The sequence below is a fragment of the Narcine bancroftii genome, chromosome 6, assembly GCF_036971445.1.
Source record: "Narcine bancroftii isolate sNarBan1 chromosome 6, sNarBan1.hap1, whole genome shotgun sequence".
NCBI lineage: Eukaryota > Metazoa > Chordata > Chondrichthyes > Torpediniformes > Narcinidae > Narcine > Narcine bancroftii.
In genome coordinates, this window is record NC_091474.1 from 233,234,132 (window position 1) to 233,254,273 (window position 20,142).

The 20,142-nt window shown below is 42.3% G+C and overlaps 1 protein-coding gene across 1 annotated transcript; it reads right to left on the reverse strand.

Annotated features, from left to right (window-relative positions):
- Positions 1-254: 254 nt before the first annotated feature.
- Positions 255-16,953, reverse strand: nanp (N-acetylneuraminic acid phosphatase). The gene is made up of 2 exons (XM_069887703.1): positions 16,839-16,953; positions 255-3,215 (listed from the first exon to the last, which is right to left on the reverse strand). The coding sequence occupies exons 1-2, from the start codon at positions 16,926-16,928 to the stop codon at positions 2,583-2,585; spliced, it is 723 nt and encodes a 240-aa protein (XP_069743804.1). The 5' UTR covers positions 16,929-16,953; the 3' UTR covers positions 255-2,582.
- Positions 16,954-20,142: the final 3,189 nt, after the last annotated feature.

Sequence of the window (20,142 nt, forward strand, 5' to 3'; positions counted from 1 at the left end):
ATGTCTAAATTTTAAAAAAAAATGGCCACCCCTGATAAATGTGGTACTTTGGGACTTTAATGAAATGTTATTTCTGCAACTTTATGTTTCCCACATTAGCTCCTTCATAAATTAATAAGCTTCACAGAATATTAGGTCAAATCTTCAAGCAAAAGAGGTGGTAACAGTCATAAAGTGATATCTGCAGAAAGGTTTGAGATTATTTCTGATCTGAAGGCCTGAACACAGCAACCATTGGGGTGAAAGTTGTTGAATTATTTTAATTCAATTTAATTTTATTTTGGTGATTAAAAATTATAAAAAAACAATGTTTCAGGCACATTATTTGTATGCATCTCATGACTATTTTAACATGCATCACAATTAGACATTTGCTGTTTACAAGGAAAGCAACAGTACAAAAGGAGCACATTAAAATATATTGAGGTATCAGCTCCCTCACTCTAGCTGCTAGAGTCTAGCAATTTACAACTCAGTTTACAGTATGTATCTCACTGTCAACAAGTCTGCGATGTTCCACTTGTTCTGTGAAATGAGACATTTTGTGTTCTGTAGATTGAGACACAATATATATATCACTAAATGGCTCAAAATAAGTGATTCCAGACAAAATTAAACTTTTGATTTAACATTTTCCCCATTTAATGTCATGCATTAAAAAAACACGAGAGCTAAAATGTAGCCTTTTTTACTACACTCACTTTTCCATTAAATTTTCATATAAAAAAAGGTTCAACAAAATTGTCCCATTTAATATTTGTAAATTTTCCACACCTACCTTCAATCTCAGATCCTTGCATATCATATAGGAAATTTTCATGAAATAAAATAGATGTAATATTAAACTTCATTACCATAAGCAGACAAAGATTCTCCATTGGCAGAAATTGCCCGGCGTTCCTTACAGTTAGAGCAGAAGCAAAGAGTCCTTTCAGAGTCACTGGGCCTTTTCAAATTGTAGCACCCGGGTGAGATGATTTCAAACAGCAACCTAACATACCTGCATAATCGACAACCTGGTGATTCAAGGGGGTTCCAGCCCCTGCGATGATGTGCTGAGTGACATGTCACACAGTCACAGGCAGCCCCATGTTCCCTGCGTTCTTTCTGTTTAAAGGTCTCCTAAATGCTCCCCCCGCCCCCACCACCATGCCTCTGGCTGTCAGTTGCACCCCCCCCCAACTAACTCTTGACTCAGCAGCAGGATTGCAGTATGATGCCCAAATTAAAACCCCAATCAGGCATGAAAACCACCCCAAAAATAACGTGGGGCACTGCCACGATTGGTGGGGTAGGGGGTGTCCTTCTGCAATCAGGTGGAGGAGTGCTGCTGCCACAATTGGATGGGGGTGCACTGCCATGATGCGCTGCAGCGCGATCGGGTGGGGCGGTTCTGCCGCGATGTGCTGCTCCGGTTCGTGGCGACGGTTGAATGTAGAAGCAATGGCCATTTTTGTTACCCATAATATCCCACATGTCTGGAATCACTCTGCCAGCGCCAGAGCAGCTCCAGTGCCGGAGGGGTTGATGGATAAGGAAGATAGCCATTGATCTTGCATCGAGTCAGTCAGGGATTGCTGGGATGCACGCACGCAAGCGCTGACTTCATCAGAATAACCAGGTAAGCCATTTCCCCTTTCAAATGGCGCCCCGGTAAGTTTTACTGGGATTCCGGACCACCTCCAAGGTAGGTCTTGGGACCCGACTGGAATTTGACCGGGTTTGTCCAGTTCAGTCCTTTCAAATAGCCCGGTACCTGGCTCAGTAATTTGCCAAAATTAACCCCATTTGAAAGGGCCTGGTAGTGTCCCTCCAGTGCTCAGACTTCAATCCAAACCATCAGCAATGCAAGCTCCAGATCCAAAGCTATCACATAATCAGGAAGCCTTCAGCACTGAAGGCCCCTCAGGAGCCCTTCCCACCTTCGGCACTCTTGCGCATTCCAGTTCCGATACCTAGTATCCCTTCCGCCAGTCTTCAGCAGTTTGCAATCTGGTGCAAGTCCTTTGACCTCAAGTCGCCCTCAGCCTGCACGTGATCCTCGCTACGAGTTGCCAACAGCCTGTGTTCTTCAGCCGTAGAGCCCATGACTGGTCTCCGTCCTGTAAAGTCAACTTCTCTGCTTCTCCTTCTCAAAGTGGGGGGGGGGAGGGGGGAAATGTTCTCCCTGTTTTCTAGTGCCAGTTCTCTAGAGTCTGCAACCCCCTGAGGCTACTGCCAACCCAGGCACTGCCATCTTGCTGATTTTCTTGGGACCACACCACAGGTTCACAGGATTTTAAAATAAAAGGAGCTGTTGGCTCCTTTAACTGGCCATCTTGAAGCCTGCACGGAAGCATCGGCAGTAGGACTGAGCAGCAGAACCCTGGGGTGGGCTCCCCACTCTCTCTAGGTCTGCACCAGTGGCTGCACTGCCGTTTCAACCGTTCTGGCAATGCAGTCATTTTTTCCCCTCCCTTACGAAAAAATTATTAAAAAAAAATTAGAAATTTCCCCACCCTAATATGGAACTTTTACCTCCAAAATCTTTTCTCCAATAAGTAAACACCAAACGATAGATAATTTTCAATTCAACTTCAAACCTATTTTCTCCCCAAAATATCCATCACCTCCAGAACAGATTTCACAGTGAAGTCAGGCATGGCAGCCTCTTGACATTTTAAATTGTTGTTGTTTACCCAGACAGTTGCACCAAGACCAGCATTCAGACCACCTTTAATGTCTGTCTCCAGATTGTCGCCAATCATCATACAGGCCTCTGGTTTCACTCCCAGCAGCTGTAAGCATTTCTGGAATATAGAGGGAGCTGGTTTCTGCTCCGGGTGTTCGCCACCTACGACTATCGTGTCAAAGTACCGCTGGCATTGGCAAACATTAATCTTCTCCCTTTGGACCACGGAGTTCCCGTTGGTTAATAAAAGCAGTTTGTAGGACTGACACAGGCTCTTTAGCATAGCCTTCACTTCCTCTGGGATGTGGATATGTTGGAGTCTTGTTGTTTTCCACAGAAAGTAACATTCAGTAGCCAAACCACGATCTGGGTCAAGACCGTCTGTTTCTTGCAGAGCCATTTCAAAGAGTGATATCCGTTCCTCATCAACATTTACTCCCATAGCCAAATCATTGTTCTTCTGCAACTGGGTATTGAACTTCTCAAGTACTCGGTTTGCAGCAGATTCTTCATAGCCATATTGTGATTTTAATAAATCTTTGACCTTTTAACAGAAAAAGAAGAGTTTAATTTTTTTCATTGACAAATTTACAGTCTTAATTTATGAGGATTACAATGCAAGATTAGAAAATACTTCCATTAATCACAATCATTAAAATCACACTTAAACGAGAAAATCTGCAGGTGGTGGAGTCTAGCGCAATAGCAAAATTGTGCAGGAGAAACTTGGCATGTCATGCACAAATAGGAAGTAAAAGGCAGCCAAAGTTTTGGCCCGACCCCTTCGTACTTTACTCCCTATGAATGCTGAGTTTCTCCAGCACTTCTGTGTATTGCACTAAAATCACAGATTTGTTCTATTTAAAATATTCAGATTTTTATATGTACCTGAGCTAGTCCTGCTTAGGCCATATCCCTTTAAAACCACCCCTGTCCAAACGACTTTGAAATGAACCGGACAGTTCAACTATCTTTGACTTAAGCAAATCATCCCTAAACCTTAAAAAAAAATTAACCACAAAGCCCAATTCTGAATCTCTCACCATAATGTAAGCATATCAGTTCCAGCGTAACACCACCCCAAATCCCACCCTCCTGAGCCCATACCTGCACCTTCCCTATTTTCCAGAAGTTCTTGGGAACCATGAAAGAGGAATTAAAGGATGATAAATTTAACTGAACGACAATTTTTTTCCAAAAGGTTTGCTTCCTAAAAGAAATTGGGGGTTATGAGAGACAACATCAAGATGAACACAAAGATAATTTCAGATTTGCTGTATCATGTAGTAAGTTGGAGAAACATTAACTTTTATCGAATTTCACATGTAATGATGCTGATACATTGAATTAGTTCAATGGACCTAATAATGTTTTGCCGCTGATTTTCGTTTGTACTCAGCATCTGATGCCTCTCGTGTCAGTGTCCAACAATAGTCAGCCAGCATTCCAGTTGCCTTGATACCGCTTTTGCATGGTCACAATGTCCTGGTTCTCTGTTTGTCACCAAGATTAGCAGGGAAGAAGTCCAAGTGCAAATGCAGAAAATGAATTTTCAATGACACGTTGCACTTTATGGTTTTGTATGTTTGAAGCACGTTGCCAATCAGCTGGATGTAGTTTCCAAGAAAATTCTCAACAACATCTTTAAGTGCCTTCCGTGCTATTTCCTCCAGCCCCACTAGCAGATCTTTGAACTGCCTGTCACTGATTAAGTGTCTGATTTGTGGACCAAAAAAGATGCCTCCCTTAATTGTGACATCAGTTCTTGTAAATATTTGTCTCAAATAGCAAAATCCATCATCTTCTCTGCTGGCTTTGGAACTGGCAAACTTGACCACTGGCACTGGTTTCATGGCTGAAGGCAGGTTGGGGTATTCAATTGATTTCTTATTTTTAGCAGAGAAGCCAAATACATTGGTCAGACAGAAGTAACAATCTGTCACGTGATCCTTATGTTCTCACCATATTAGGACTGCAAATGGCATTGACTTCCAAGTATCTCTGAGCCAAGCTCTCAGGTTGACTGCACATGAAAGTGAGGAGCCCAGAGTTTGTCTTGGTCACCAATATTAGAACCGAAGTTTCTTCTGGAGAATTTGGCAGTTATAAAAGTTAATTTCTCCAGAAGTAAATCTAAATTTATTAAAATAGCCAGGAACTGTATAACGGTAACATGGAAATCCGATTCCCGACTTCACACTGATCGTTGGAACATGGAAGTGCAAAGCTGTATTGCCCTTGAGAAAATGACTTAGGAATAGATATAGTATGATCGTCAAAATTTGGCAACCTTATTTAGATTACTTAAATGTATAGATTGTATAATTTATTTTGATATTTGTTAATTAGTATACTCTTTATTAGAAATTTAATACTTTAAAAATGATGAGACTCTGAGATGTCGAATCTTGCTCCTGTTGCTTTTTCTTTTCTATTTTCTTTCATTTTATCTCCCTCTATTTCCTACTGTCTGTCCCTTTTCTTGAATCTGGGGAGGGGGCATTGGGATAGGAGGGACCCTTTTTATTTTTTTTGGGTCCTTCTGAATAGTTTTATCTGATTTTATGTTCACTGTATTAGTTATATTAATTGAGTTCTATATTTTCTTAAAAATTAAATAAAATATTCAGAAAATGTTTTACAACTGAAGTAGAGCGCATAGGCTTTCTTAACAAGTGTAGTCATGCTGCATCTTTGAGCCTTATACCTATATTCGCCACACATGTAACAGAATGAATCACAGCTTTTGCAACATTGACAAAACATCTTCCTGAAAACAATAAATGCTTTTGTTAAGTCCACTCCCTCTGTTATTGCCAGAAGAACATGTGCATCACCGTGCGTTCACTCTCTAATCAATGTAATGCACAGCATCTGTATATTGTGAGCTGCTTTTATAATCAGTCTGCATCTATTCTGACTATGCATGCTGAGGCCTAAGAATATATGCATAGCACCTACACTGTGTGCAAGCCCAGGGATAGTTGGACTGACCAAAACGGCATACTTTGCGGGCAATATACTAGTTGACTTAAAATATGACCGGAAATCACAAAAATAGGTTGTATCTATAAAAATAGTACGTGATAGGAAAATTTTAACGTGCCTTTTGTGATCTGCAGCCCAAAATCCATAAAATGCACCTAAAAGTGTTCAGGAAGAAAAATCTTCATTGTCCAGTGTTCTCAGGTCTAGTGATCTGCAGTCGAGAGTGATACAAGAGGTAATTATGGAAATGTTGGATGAACTCATTGGGTTAGGCAGCATCCATGGAAGGCAACAGATAGTCTTCAACACGACACAATCCTTGGAAGTTACCTTACCTGCTCAGTTCCTCCAGCATTTTGTGTGTTACTCCAGTGTTTCAGCATCTGGAGTCTCTCTTGATTAGCCTCAAAATTTGGGTTTATCATCAACCAAAATTCTATACAATATGAAATGGTTTAGAGCAGGGGTGTCAAACTCAAATTCATGGAGGGCCAAAATTAAAAACTTGGAGGGCCGAACTAAATATTTATTGAAAATTTTCAACAACATCTGCATGTTTTCTCTTCTTTCAACATATGTAATGTTAAACTTTAGGATATAACTTTAGGAGGATAATGTTACAGGTCAGGAGTAGGTAGCTCAAGTTCACCCTTTGCTTGACCTGAGGGAAACCTATTTGGTCCCTGTGGAGATGTAGTCAGCATTCACAGGCTGTGTCCATTTTGGCCTGCATCAGGACTCAGCATTTCCTGCTCACTCCTCAGGCTCTAGGTCTCTATTCACCCTCGACCCACCTGACCAGTCCTTTACCCAACCTCTACTCACCCCTCACTCCACTCGCTCTGCCTCTACCCACCCCATCCTATACACGCCCCTCTACTACCTCTCCCCTCAACCTGTTCCTCCCTCTACCCGTCTCTCACCCTCTAATCACCCCTTCCCTACTCGCCCTGCCCCTCCCCTTTTACCTCTTCCCTATCCACCCCTCCTTCTACTCATCCCTCCCTCTAACTGCCATGCCCGTCGCGCCGACAGGAAATCGCAGGCGCTCGCCCATCCGCCGCACCGCTCGACAGATGGGAGAAGTGACTGGTTGTGCGGGGAGCCTTCCAACTGGCTTGCCGGCTGATGACATCGACAGACTTCTCGTGTTACAATTTCTCGTGTTACAATGGGGAAGGATGTGCAATGAAGGGGGAGGATGGTGGGGGTGACATGACCAAAAAACAGCATCGGCTCTCGCTGCAGGGCGGGCCACCTCTAATACATCTTTGAAATGATCTTGCGGGCCAAATATGGCCCGCGGGCCAGAGTTTGACATGTGTGGTTTAGAGGGTATCAAAAGTAACTAATTTAAAGAGGGACGACAAACTGGTTAGGCTAATATCAGCAGTAGAGAAAATGCCGGAGTTGATGATGGAGAGCATTTAGAAAATAGCAATTAGATGAGGCAGTTGACATGCATTCATGAATGGGAAATTGTGTTGGCAAGTTTTTTTAAAGGACATAGTGAATAAAGATTTGGATGTGATGCAATCAAATTTTCCAAAGACCCACAGAAGAGACTACTACAGTATACAAATTAAAGCCTGTAGGATGGGCAATACTGGCACAAATTGGTTAAAAAGGAGTAGGACCAAACAAGTGTCTTGAGGTCCCAGTGATGTGGGTTACTGTGGGGATCAGTGAACGTCTTGGCTATTCACAATGCATAGCAATGATTTGGTTGAGGGACATGAAATTGGATGTGGTCATATATTATAAAAGAGGATACCAAATAGTTCTTTCAGGAATATAAAGGGTTAAAGAGAGCCAAGAGGGGACATTGGACCACTGGAAAATTATGCTGGAGAAATGTTAATTGGGAACAAAGAAGTGATGGGTGAACTAAATAGCTATTTTACATCAGTCTTCACTGTGGAAGAGACCCTTGGCATGCCAGAAATTCAGGAAAGTCAGGGGTCAAAGGGGAGAGTAGTCGCTACTACTAAGGAGAAGGTGCTTGGGAAGCTGTCTGAAGGTGGGCAGGTCACCGGGACTGGACAGAGTACATCCCGCAGCAGCCATTCACAACCTTTTGTGGGCTATGTCCTCCTTAGGACTCTGCTCAAAGTTTATGGGTCCCCTTCCTTGTGAAGCAGTGAAGTTTTGGGTTCTTCTGTGCTTCTCTCCTACTGACTACATTTAAACACAAATGAGGTGATTTTACTTAAATACGCTGTGGCCCCTGATGTGAATGGCTGCCCTAGGGTTCTACCAACACTATCATCAAGTTTGTGGATAACGTAACTGTGGTTGGACTTGTTTCAAGCAGAGATGAGACAGCCTACGGGGATGAAGTACAAAGACTGACCGAGTGGTGTTCAGAGAACAATCTCTCCGTGAACTCCTCAAAAAACAAAATAACTTGTAATAGGCTTCAGGAGGAACAGTACAGTTCCAAACCCATTATACATCAACCGGGACCGTGTGGAAAGGGTCACTGCTTTCGGGTTTCTGGTTACACACCTTGCTGAAGACCTCATTTGGACTACCAATACCACCCCAGTGGTTAAAAAGGCACAGCAGTGACTCCGTGCCCTGAGGATTCTTAAGAAGGTCAAACTGCAGGAGAAACTGCTGGTGTCCTTTTATCACTGCTCCAGTGTGCTGGCCTAGTGCACTACGATGTGGTTTGTCTGCTGGTTGGCAACAGACCAGAGAGACCTTCAGAGGGTCATCAGTACGGCCTAGATTATCGGCCGTGCACTGCCCTCTTTGGAGAATTTTCCAGCTCTTGCTGCCTCGGTAGAGCAGCCAAAATCCTGAAGGACCCTTATCAACCTGGTCATCATCTGTTTGAACTGCTATCCTCTGATTTTAGGTCCATTAAACTCCAGACAGACTTAAAAACAGTTTTTACCCCAGAGCTATACCTGAACTGAATACTGCCGAACATTGAATAGTGTAGTGTTTTATATTGTTTTTATATTTTATTGTTTGATGGATGCATGCACCGTCAATTTCACTGTGCTTGTGCAATGATCTATCTATGAAAGAGGTAGCTGAAGAGATTGTTGAGGCATTAGTAGTGCTTTTTCAAGAATCATCGGAGTCAGAAATGGTTCCAGAGGACTGTAAAATTGCAGATACACCATTGTTTAAGAAGGGAGAGAGGTGGGAAGGGGGGTGGGAAAGAGGGAGGGAAGAAAAAGGGGAGAAAATGACATTGTGTATATTCAAGAAGGAAATGTTTATGTGTATTTTGGTCAATATGGTTCACAGTGTGAAAAATTAAAAAAAGGGAGAGAGGCAAAAGACAGAAAATTATAGGCCAGAAAGTGGATGTCCAAATGGTCTTGGGAGTCCTAGTGCAGGATTTCCTAAAGGTTAACTTGCAGATTTATCAGTAGTAAGGAAGGTAAATGCAATATTAGCATTCATTTTGAGAGGACTAGAATATAAAGGCAAATATATAATGCTGAGACTTTTTAAGGTGGTAGTGACACCACATTTGGAGTATTGTGCAGCTTTTAAAATTTTTTAAATTTAGACATGCAGCACAGTAACAGGCCATTTCAGCCCGTGATGCCCAGTTACAACCCCCGGTACATTGGGTGGGAGGAAACCAAATTCCCTCGGGGAAAACCCATGCAGACCCGGGGAGAACATACAGACAGCTCGGGATTTGAACCTCATTTTCAGACGCTGTAAAAACATTGCGCTAATTGCTACACTAACCATGGGCCCCATATCTCGAGAAAAGATATACTGGTGTTGGACTGGTCCACAGGAGGTTTAGAAGAATGATCCAGAGGATGAGAAGATTAAAATATGAGAAACATTTCATGGGTTTGGGTCTGTTCTCATTTGAGTTTAGAAGGATGAGGGAGAGATCTCATATATTGAAAGGGCTGGATAAAGCGGACGTAGAGAAGCTGTTTTGAGTAGCGGGAGAGTCCAGGACCAGGATAAAAAGATCTCCCTTTAGAACAAAGATGAGGAGTTTCTTCAGCCAGAGGGTGGTGATTCTGTGGAATTTGTTGCCGCAAAAAGCTGTGGAGGTCAAGTCATTGGGTATATTAAAAGCAGGCGTTGATAGGTTCTCGAGTTAAGGGGAGAAGCCAGAAAGATGGGTTTGAGAGGAAAAATATTTCAACCATGATTTGATTGGCAGAGCAAACTCTATGAGCTGAATGGCCCAATTCTACTCCTATATTGTATGGTCTTGTGGTCTAACTGTGGAAAGAACAAGTCAATTTGGTTAAATTAAGTGAGTGGAGATAGATTGCTCGGTAAATGTGAAATTACAGGCTTTGGCAAGAGAGAAAGGCAATTATTTAAATAGTGATAGAATGGGAAATAGAACATAGAACACTACAGCGCAAGAACAGGCCCTTCAGCCCATGTATTTGTGCAAAAATCAAATGAAAACTCTGCTGTCTGCACTCAATAGATATCCTTCCATCCCCTTTGCATTGAACAAAAGCATCCAGCCCGGATGGTGTAGCTGGCCGAACATTAAAAATCTGTGCTCACCGAATTACCAATGTATTCATAGATAACTTCAACATCTTTCTCCAGCAAGGTGTGGTACCCAACTTTTTCAAACAGGTGTCAATCATATCTAAGTGACTATCGACCAGTAGCACTTACAGATTTCAGATTTATTGTCACAGAACATACATACATGACATCGCATACAATCTTGAGATTCCTTTTCCCTACGGGTGCAGCAGAATTGCCACTAATTGGTAATGTCAAAAATAAAATGTACACTGTGTAAACAAAGAAGTGTAAACATATAACAAACAGAGAGAACAAAAAAATCAATAAAGTGCACAAGAGTCCTCTATGATTGAGTTTGTCATTGAGGAGTCTGATGGTGGATGGGGTAGCAGCTGTTCTTGAACTTGGTGGTGTGAATTCTGTGGCACACCTATTCCTCTATAGGTACATCAACAGTAATGAAGTGTTTTGAAAGGCTGGTGTTGAAGCATATCAGCTCTTATCTGAGCAGCGACATGAATACATTCTGATTCGCCTATTGTTGCAACAGATCTACAGTGGATATCATTTCAGTGGCTCTGCACAAGCCTTCGGCATTTAACACCATCATCCCCTCAAAACTGATCAGCAAACTCCAAGACCTGGGACTCAACACCCCACTGTGTAATTGGATCCTTAATTTCCTCCCCTCCAGACCACGATCAGTGAGGATTGTTAAGAACATCCCCTCCACAATCTTCATCAGTACTGGAGCACCAAAGGGCTGGACCCTTAGCCCCCTGCTCTACTCACTTTACACCCACGACTGTATGGCTCAGTAAAGTAACACCATCTACAAATTTGCTGACGATGCCACGGTAGTGGGTTGCATAAAGAAAGACGACGAGTCAGCATATAGGAGGGAGATTGAAAATTTGGCTGAATGGTGGGCCAACAACAACCTTGCACTCAATGTCACCAAAACTAAAGAGTCGATTGTTGACTTCAGAATGGGAGAACCAGTGATCATTGGGGGATCAGAGGTGGAGAGGGTGAGCAAATAAAAGTTCTTGGGAGTCACTATCTCAGAGGATCGTTCCTGGACCCAAAACAATAATGGCATCGTGAAGAAAGCACGTCAGCGCCTCTACTTCCTCAGTTTGCGGAGGTTTGGTATGACATTGGAAACCCTGGCAAATTTCTAGAGGTGTGATGGCAGGTGTGATGGCAAGTGTGCTGACCGGCTGCATCACGGTCTGTCTGGTATGGGGACACCAATACCCCCCGAGGTAGTGAACACACAAGCAAAACCCTCCCCACTATTAAGTAGATCTACAGGGAATACTGCCGTCGGAGAGCTGCAGCAATCATCAAAGACCCTCACCACCCAGCACACGTTCTGTTGTCACTTCAGGAAAGAGGTGTATGCGTCACAAGACTCACACCACCAGGTTCACGGACAGCGCTACCTCTCCACCATCAGATTCAGACTCCTCAACAACAAACTCAACCAGGGACTCATTTAAGGACTCTTACCTGTGCACCTTACTGATGTTTTAAATTCTCTCAGTATTGCAGTTTGTTTACATTTGTTATCTATTTACTTGTATACGATGTCTAGTTTTTTATTGCACTACCATAAAGTGGTGATTCTGCCTCACCTGCAGAGAAAAGAATCTCAGGGTTGTATGTGATGTCAGGTATGTCCTCCGACGATAAATCAGAAATATTTAACAATAACCAGTTTATTGTCATATACACTGTACAAAGTACAATCTGGAAGCATCTTAAACGGCTCTATGATATCTGCTTCCACTACTACCCCTGATAGTCAGTTCCCAGCACCCATCATAATTTGTGTGTAAAAACAATGTCCTGCCCAATGAAGTGAGGCATACCACCCATCTTCTTTACTACATATGTAGCCACTTTCAAGGACTTATGGACCTGGACCCACAGAATCCTCTACACAGTCCTGCCATTAATTGTATATGTTTCCCCTTCCATTCGACCTCCTAAAGTGCGACACCTCACATTTGTCCTGATTAAACGCTATCTGCCATTTCTCTGCCCAGATCTATAACTGTTCCTGTTGTATTCTTCGATAACCCTCTAACTGTCCACAACTCCAGCAATTTATGTATCATCTACAAAGTTACTGATTCCCCCACATACTTTTTCAACCAAATATATTTCTCACAAGCAACAAGGGCACCAGCACTAATCTTTGCAGAAGACAATTTGTCACAGGCTTCCAGCCAGAAAAACCCATGTCTTCTACCAGCCGGAAAAACCCATGTCTTCAACCAGCCAGCCAATTCAGTATCCAAATGATCCATTCACAGTGCACCGCATACAACTCTACTTTCTGGATCAGCCTACCATGAAGGAAGTTGTTAAATCCCTTGCTAAAATCCATGTGGACAACCTCCACTGATCCACCCTCATCAACCACCTTTGCACCACCTCAAAAAACTCGAAATATAACTTTCCTCTCAGAAAGCCATTCTGGTTGACCATAATTTGATCACAAGTTTCCAAATGTAAGTATCCTTAGTTTCCTTACTACTTATGTAAGACTTACCATTCCATTATTTCCTGGATTATCCTTATTTCTCAGTCTTGAACAAAAGTAGATCAGCTATTTTCCTGTCCTCTGGGAGCTCACCTTCTTGCTAGTGAGAACGTTGTCAAGGCCCTGCCTTTTCCTTTACTGGACAACCTCTGGTCAAGGTAAAGGTTGACCATGCTTGGTGTCAACCTCTGACTCCAAGCATAAATTCCCTCCTTTGACTTTTGAGTGGTCCCATCCTCTCCCTCGTCATTGGCTCTTTTCTTAAATGCCTTGTGATTCTCTTTAATCCTGCTCACCAACCCAAACGAAAGTGGGAACAAGATCTAAACATAAAGATAAAGAATGAAACATGGGAGAAGCTATGCGCCGGAACTATGAGAAATACAATAAACACGAGGTTACGCATGATACAATATAACTGGTTACACAGGCTATACACCACGCCCCAAAAGTTAAATAAATGGGACCCAACAGTATCAGACAGATGTTTTCACTGTAAGAAGGAAACGGGAACAACAGTACATGCAATTTGGGCATGTGAGAAAGTGGAAAAGTTTTGGGAAGATCTAAATCAGGTATTAAATAAAATCACAAAAAGCAACATACTAAAAAATCCAGAGATATTTTTTCTAAGTAAAGAACTTGGAGTCAATTTGGATGAAGCACAAAAAAGATTTATTATGATAGCCTTAGCTGTAGCAAAAAAATGTATAATGTCAACCTGGAAATCAGAAGAGAGCCTGAGAGTACAGCAATGGTACATGGAAATGAATAAATGTATTCCATTGGAAAAAATAACATATAATTTAAGAAATAACATCACAGTATTCGAACAAATTTGGGAACCATACATAGAACATAACAGAGAGGGCCTACCGCGGACCTCCACCGAAGGAGAAGACGACGAAATGAACTGACCCAGTGTGTAAAAGTAGATGACACAATTTTCTTGTTTATTTTCATTGTGTGATGACATTGTTTAATGGGTTTAATGTATCATATATGTTGAACGTTGTGTGGGTGGGGAGGGGGGATGAAGGAGGGAGGGAAGGGAAGAGGGAAAAGGGGAGAAAATGACTGTGTATATTCAAGAGGGAAATGTTTATGTGTATTTTGGTCAGTATGGTTCATAGTGTGAAAAATTAAAAAATTTAAAAAAAATCCTGCTCATCAAGGCCATTTTGTGGCCTGCATTTGGCCTGTCTGAACTCTTTCCTGCAATCTTTATATTCCTTGAGGTCACTGTCTGATTGTAGTTTCCTAAACCGTGCATATGCCTACGTTTTATTTATGACTAAGTTCTCATGCCTTGCCATCTAAATGTTGACAAGAACCTGTGCATTACTGTACACCAGTCACAGAAAGCAAACATGTGGGTGCAGCAAGCAGTTAAGAAAGAAATCTTACAGAAATTACTCAGGGGCTTGGTGCAGCTAACTCAGAGTACTGTGCTGTTTTGGACCCCTTAAATGTAAGATGATGAAGTTGCCAAAGAAGGCAGATTAACAAGTTTGTAAAACTAAAAACACAATGTTGGACAAACTCATCTCGTCAATCAGGCCTACTTTATGTAGCAAAGATAAAGATATATAACCAATATTTTGGGCTCGAGCCCTTCATCAAGGTATGAAAAAATGTAGGCAGTTGTCCAAATGAAATGGCAGGGGTTGGGAGGGGGGGGAGGGAGGAGCACGGTCCCAAAGATAGGGGGTAATCAGTAGATAAGGGAGAGAGTGCGCGGCAGCAAGCAGGGGGAGGAGGGATGGCTCTGTGAATGGGGACGGTTAGGGTGGAGAGATGGAGGCAAGGGAAAAAGGGAGGGAGAACGACTCGAGAAGTTAATGTTAATGCCATCCAGTTGGAGAGTGCCCAGATGTTAGTGTTGTTTCCCCAATTTACGGGTGGTCTTGGTGGGATAGTACGAGGCCAGAGGCAGACATATGAGCATGGGAGTGGGACATGGAATTGAAGTGGTTGGCCACTGGGAGGTTCCTGTCACTGATGCAGACAAAGCGAAGGTGCTCAGTGAAGCCAATCTACGTCCAGTCTCTCCGATGTAGAGATGGCCACAATGGAAGCACCGGATGTAGATCGCTTTGCTGAGCACCTTTGCTCTGTTCACATCAGTGACAGATCTTACAGTGGCCAACCTTTTCAATTCTGCACCCTTCTCCCACACTGACATGCCTGCCAATGGGTTCATGTTGTAAGTGGTGGAAATTATGGAGGATAATGTGTTGGATGCAGAGGCTGGTGGCATGGTAGGTAAAGAGAAGGGGAACCCTATGTTTGTTACATCTGTGGGAAAAGGGGGCCAGGGCCGATGAGCAGGAAATGGAGGCGATGCGGGTGAAGACTGAGTTAATGGCGGTGGAGGGGTAGACATTTCAGACCTCATCTTGGGAACAGAAGTGGCGGAGATGGAGAAATTATGAGAAGGGAATAGAATCCTTGCAGGGGACTGGGTGTGAGGAAGTGTAGTCGAGGTAATTGTGGGAGTTGGTGGGAAAGGGAAGGGAGGGAGAATGGAGAATAGCGGTAGAAACCAGAGAAGTTGTTATTAATGCCATCCGGTTGTCTGCAGACTTTTGTGTTTTACCTATTTTTGTGATTTCCTGTCATATTTTAAGTCGACCAAGCTTCTAAAACCATAAAGTGTAAAATGTCATTGAAAATTCATTTACTGCATTCACACTTGGACTTCGTACCTGCTGATCTTAGTGCAATCAGTGATGAACATGGTGAAGGGTTTCACCAGGACATTGTGACCAGGGAAAAGTGATATCAAGGATCTGGAATCCATCGAGGCTGGCCGACTATTGTTGGTCATTGACACGAGAGGCATCAGATGCTGAGTAGGCCAGTTGAAATAACGAACTGCATCAGCATCATTATGCCATTAAACATGCTAAATTCAATAAAAGTTAATTTAATGCTTCCCCAACTTCTTACGTAATAGAGCAAATATGAAATTATCTTTGCGTTCAGTGTGAAGTTGTCTATCATAATCCCCAATGTAGCAAACTCTGAAAAAATTTGTTGTCCAGTGTAACCAATGTTTTGGGCCAGAATCCTTTCTTAAGGTGTGGAGGTCACAGGTGGATACAAGTGGGAGGCCAGATGAGAAGAAATGCTGAGAAGTGATGGGGGAGAGGGTAGCTCTCTAATAGAAGAGGGAAGGGAAGGGGTTGGGAAGCCGGAGGAAAGGATGCGGATGGATAGGGAGAGAGAGGAACCTAACAGTAACTGGAGAAGTCGATTGTTTTTTTTTAACCCAGCTGCTGCATTCCAGGAAATGATTCCCATTTTCCCGGAACATATGCTGTGTAAAAAGCACGGTAATGAGGGTGACATGTCCAGTTCTGACATGTTACCTCCCAGACCCCTAGTCATTTTCCCCAGAACGGCTGCAGTCTAAACTGAACTGCAGGCGTTCCGTGACCAGGGGGGGGGGGCTAATACAAAGTAGTGGTGACCCACTGCCGGTAACGCCATCGAAACCCGTGGACAGCAACTAGGGCTTGCTGTGGGGCTCGTTCCCGTGGGGACGACCACCGCCGGGACGCTCTTCCTCACGGCACAATCCCGCAGAGTCCGTCTTTTCTTTTTGTTTAATAAAAAAACCAAAACACCAACGTCGACGCGGTCTGGTTGGAGAGCGCTCCTCCCCTCCTTCTATTTTGTTCGGGGGCGCCCGCCGAGATGGAAGGGCTCAACCCCGGAAAAGTCGGTGAGGTCTCCTTGCCTTTGCTGGACCGAGATTCCCAGGCCAAGAGCAGCAGGGAAGGAGTCCAAGGGCGAATGCAGAAGGAAGCACTTTCAATGGCCAAGTTGCACTTCCTGCTTTTAGACCTCAAATAGGAGAGGAAATCACCAAAAGGGGTTGTATCTTTAAACCAAAACCGGGACAGGAAGAGTTTAAGGTGATTTTCGTGACCAGTGGCCCAAAGTCTCTGAAGTGCACCCCAGAATGGCCAGGAAGCGGGTGATTCCCCCTTCACTCCCCCCCACGGACGCTGCCCGACCTGCTGAGTTTCTGCGGCCCTTCCCTCTTTCGCCACCTCCTCACTGGCCTGACATCCCCCCCCCCCCCGCCCCGGCGGCGAAGGCCCCTGAAAACCTGCACCGGGATCCGACCTGCCGCTCTCCTTGCCGGCTGGCCCGGGCCGTGTCGACCAGCGTGTTGTCCAGGTCGAAGAGCAGCGCTTCGATGCCCGCGGCCGCCATCGAAGAAAGACCCTCCGCGCAGCCGCGGGCGAGCGCGCGTGCGCACTAGCGCGGCCGCCGGCCGTCGAGCCAGTGCGCCGGCGCATGGCACGGCACTCGCTGGCTGGAAAAGCTCACCCCCCCCCCCCTATTCTGCTGTCTTTACAATGGATTCTACAAAGAGCATTGGGGTGGGGGGAGGGGAGGAGGGGGAGTTCCCCTTTTTATTTTTGTTCCCCCTTTTATTTTAGTTCCCCCTTTTATTTTAGTTCCCCCTTTTATTTTAGTTCCCCCTTTTATTTTGTTCCCCCTTTTATTTTAGTTCCCCCTTTTATTTAGTTCCCCCTTTTATTTTAGTTCCCCCTTTTATTTTGTTCCCCCTTTTATTTTAGTTCCCCCTTTTATTTTAGTTCCCCCTTTTATTTTTGTTCCCCCTTTTATTTTAGTTCCCCCTTTTATTTAGTTCCCCCTTTTATTTTAGTTCCCCCTTTTATATTTGTTCCCCCTTTTATTATAGTTCCCCCTTTTATTTTGTTCCCCCTTTTATTTTAGTTCCCCCTTTTATTTAGTTCCCCCTTTTATTTTAGTTCCCCCTTTTATTTTGTTCCCCCTTTTATTTTAGTTCCCCCTTTTATTTTAGTTCCCCCTTTTATTTTTGTTCCCCCTTTTATTTTAGTTCCCCCTTTTATTTAGTTCCCCCTTTTATTTTAGTTCCCCCTTTTATATTTGTTCCCCCTTTTATTATAGTTCCCCCTTTTATTTTGTTCCCCCTTTTATTTTAGTTCCCCCTTTTATTTTTGTTCCCCATTTTATTTTAGTTCCCCCTTTTATATTTGTTCCCCCTTTTATTTTAGTTCCCCCTTTTATTTTGTTCCCCCTTTTATTTTAGTTCCCCCTTTTATTTTAGTTCCCCCTTTTATTTAGTTCCCCCTTTTATTTTAGTTCCCCCTTTTATATTTGTTCCCCCTTTTATTTTAGTTCCACCTTTTATTTTGTTCCCCCTTTTATTTTAGTTCCCCCTTTTATTTTAGTTCCCCCTTTTATTTTTGTTCCCCCTTTTATTTTAGTTCCCCCTTTTATTTAGTTCCCCCTTTTATTTTAGTTCCCCCTTTTATATTTGTTCCCCCTTTTATTATAGTTCCCCCTTTTATTTTAGTTCCCCCTTTGATTTTAGTTCCCCCTTTTATTTTGTTCCCCCTTTTATTTTAGTTGCCCCTTTTATTTTTGTTCCCCATTTTATTTTAGTTCCCCCTTTTATTTTAGTTCCCCCTTTTATTTTAGTTCCCCCTTTTATTTTGTTCCCCCTTTTATTTTAGTTCCCCCTTTTATTTTTGTTCCCCCTTTTATTTTAGTTCCCCCTTTTATTTTAGTTCCCCCTTTTATTTTAGTTCCCCCTTTTATTTTGTTCCCCCTTTTATTTTAGTTCCCCCTTTTATTTTGTTCCCCCTTTTATTTTAGTTCCCCCTTTTATATTTGTTCCCCCTTTTATTTTTGTTCCCCCTTTTATTTTAATTCCCCCTTTTATTTTAGTTCCCCCTTTTATTTTGTTCCCCTTTTTATTTTAGTTCCCCCTTTTATTTTAGTTCCCCCTTTTATTTTTGTTCCCCCTTTTATTTTTGTTCCCCTTTTATTTTTGTTCCCCCTTTTCTTTTTGTTCCCCCTTTTCTTTTTGTTCCCCCTTTTCTTTTTGTTCGCCCTTTTATTTTTGTTCCCCCTTTTATTTTGTTCCCCCTTTTATTTTTGTTCCCCCTTTTATTTTTGTTCCCCCTTTTATTTTTGTTCCCCCTTTTATTTTTGTTCCCCTTTTATTTTAGTTCCCCCTTTTATTTTTGTTCCCCGTTTTATTTTTGTTCCCCCTTTTATTTTAGTTCCCCCTTTTATTTTAGTTCCCCCTTTTATTTTAGTTCCCCTTTTATTTTGTTCCCCCTTTTATTTTAGTTCCCCCTTTTATTTTGTTCCCCCTTTTATTTTTGTTCCCCCTTTTATTTTTGTTTCCCCTTTTATTTTTGTTCCCCCTTTTATTTTTGTTCCCCCTTTTATTTTAGTTCCCCCCTTTTATTTTTGTTCCCCCTTTTATATTTGTTCCCCCTTTTATTTTAGTTCCCCCTTTTATTTTATTTCCCCCTTTTATTTTTGTTCCCCCTTTTATTTTAATTCCCCCTTTTATTTTAGTTCCCCCTTTTATTTTTGTTCCCCCTTTTATTTTTGTTCCCCCTTTTATTTTAGTTCCCCCTTTTATTTTGTTCCCCCTTTTATTTTAGTTCCCCCTTTTCTTTTTGTTCCCCCTTTTCTTTTTGTTCCCCCTTTTCTTTTTGTTCGCCCTTTTCTTTTTGTTCCCCCTTTTCTTTTTGTTCGCCCTTTTATTTTTGTTCCCCCTTTTATTTTGTTCCCCCTTTTATTTTTGTTCCCCCTTTTATTTTTTTCCCCCTTTTACTTTTGTTCCCCCTTTTATTTTTGTTCCCCTTTTATTTTAGTTCCCCCTTTTATTTTTGTTCCCCGTTTTATTTTTGTTCCCCGTTTTATTTTTGTTCCCCCTTTTGTTTTAGTTCCCCCTTTTATTTCGTTCCCCCTTTTATTTTTGTTCCCCCTTTTATTTTTGTTCCCCCTTTTCTTTTTGTTCCCCCTTTTCTTTTTGTTCCCCTTTTATTTTAATTCCCCCTTTTATTTTGTTCCCCCTTTTATTTTTGTTCCCCCTTTTATTTTTGTTCCCCCTTTTATTTTTGTTCCCCCTTTTATTTTTGTTCCACCTTTTATTTTTGTTCCCCCTTTTATTTAGTTCCCCCTTTTATTTTTGTTCCCCCTTTTATTTTTGTTCCCGCTTTTATTTTAGTTCCCCCTTTTATTTTTGTTCCCCGTTTTATTTTTGTTCCCCCTTTTATTTTTGTTCCCCCTTTTATTTTTGTTCCCCTTTTATTTCGTTCCCCCTTTTATTTTTGTTCCCCCTTTTATTTTTGTTCCCCCTTTTATTTTTGTTCCCCCTTTTCTTTTTGTTCCCCTTTTCTTTTTGTTCCCCCTTTTCTTTTTGTTTCCCCTTTTATTTTTGTTCCCCCTTTTATTTTGTTCCCCCTTTTATTTTGTTCCCCCTTTTATTTTTGTTCCCCCTTTTATTTTTGTTCCCCCTTTTATTTTGTTCCTCCTTTTATTTTTGTTCCCCCTTTTATTTTAGTTCCCCCTTTTATTTTAGTTCCCCCTTTTATTTTAGTTCCCCCTTTTATTTTAATTCCCCTTTTATTTT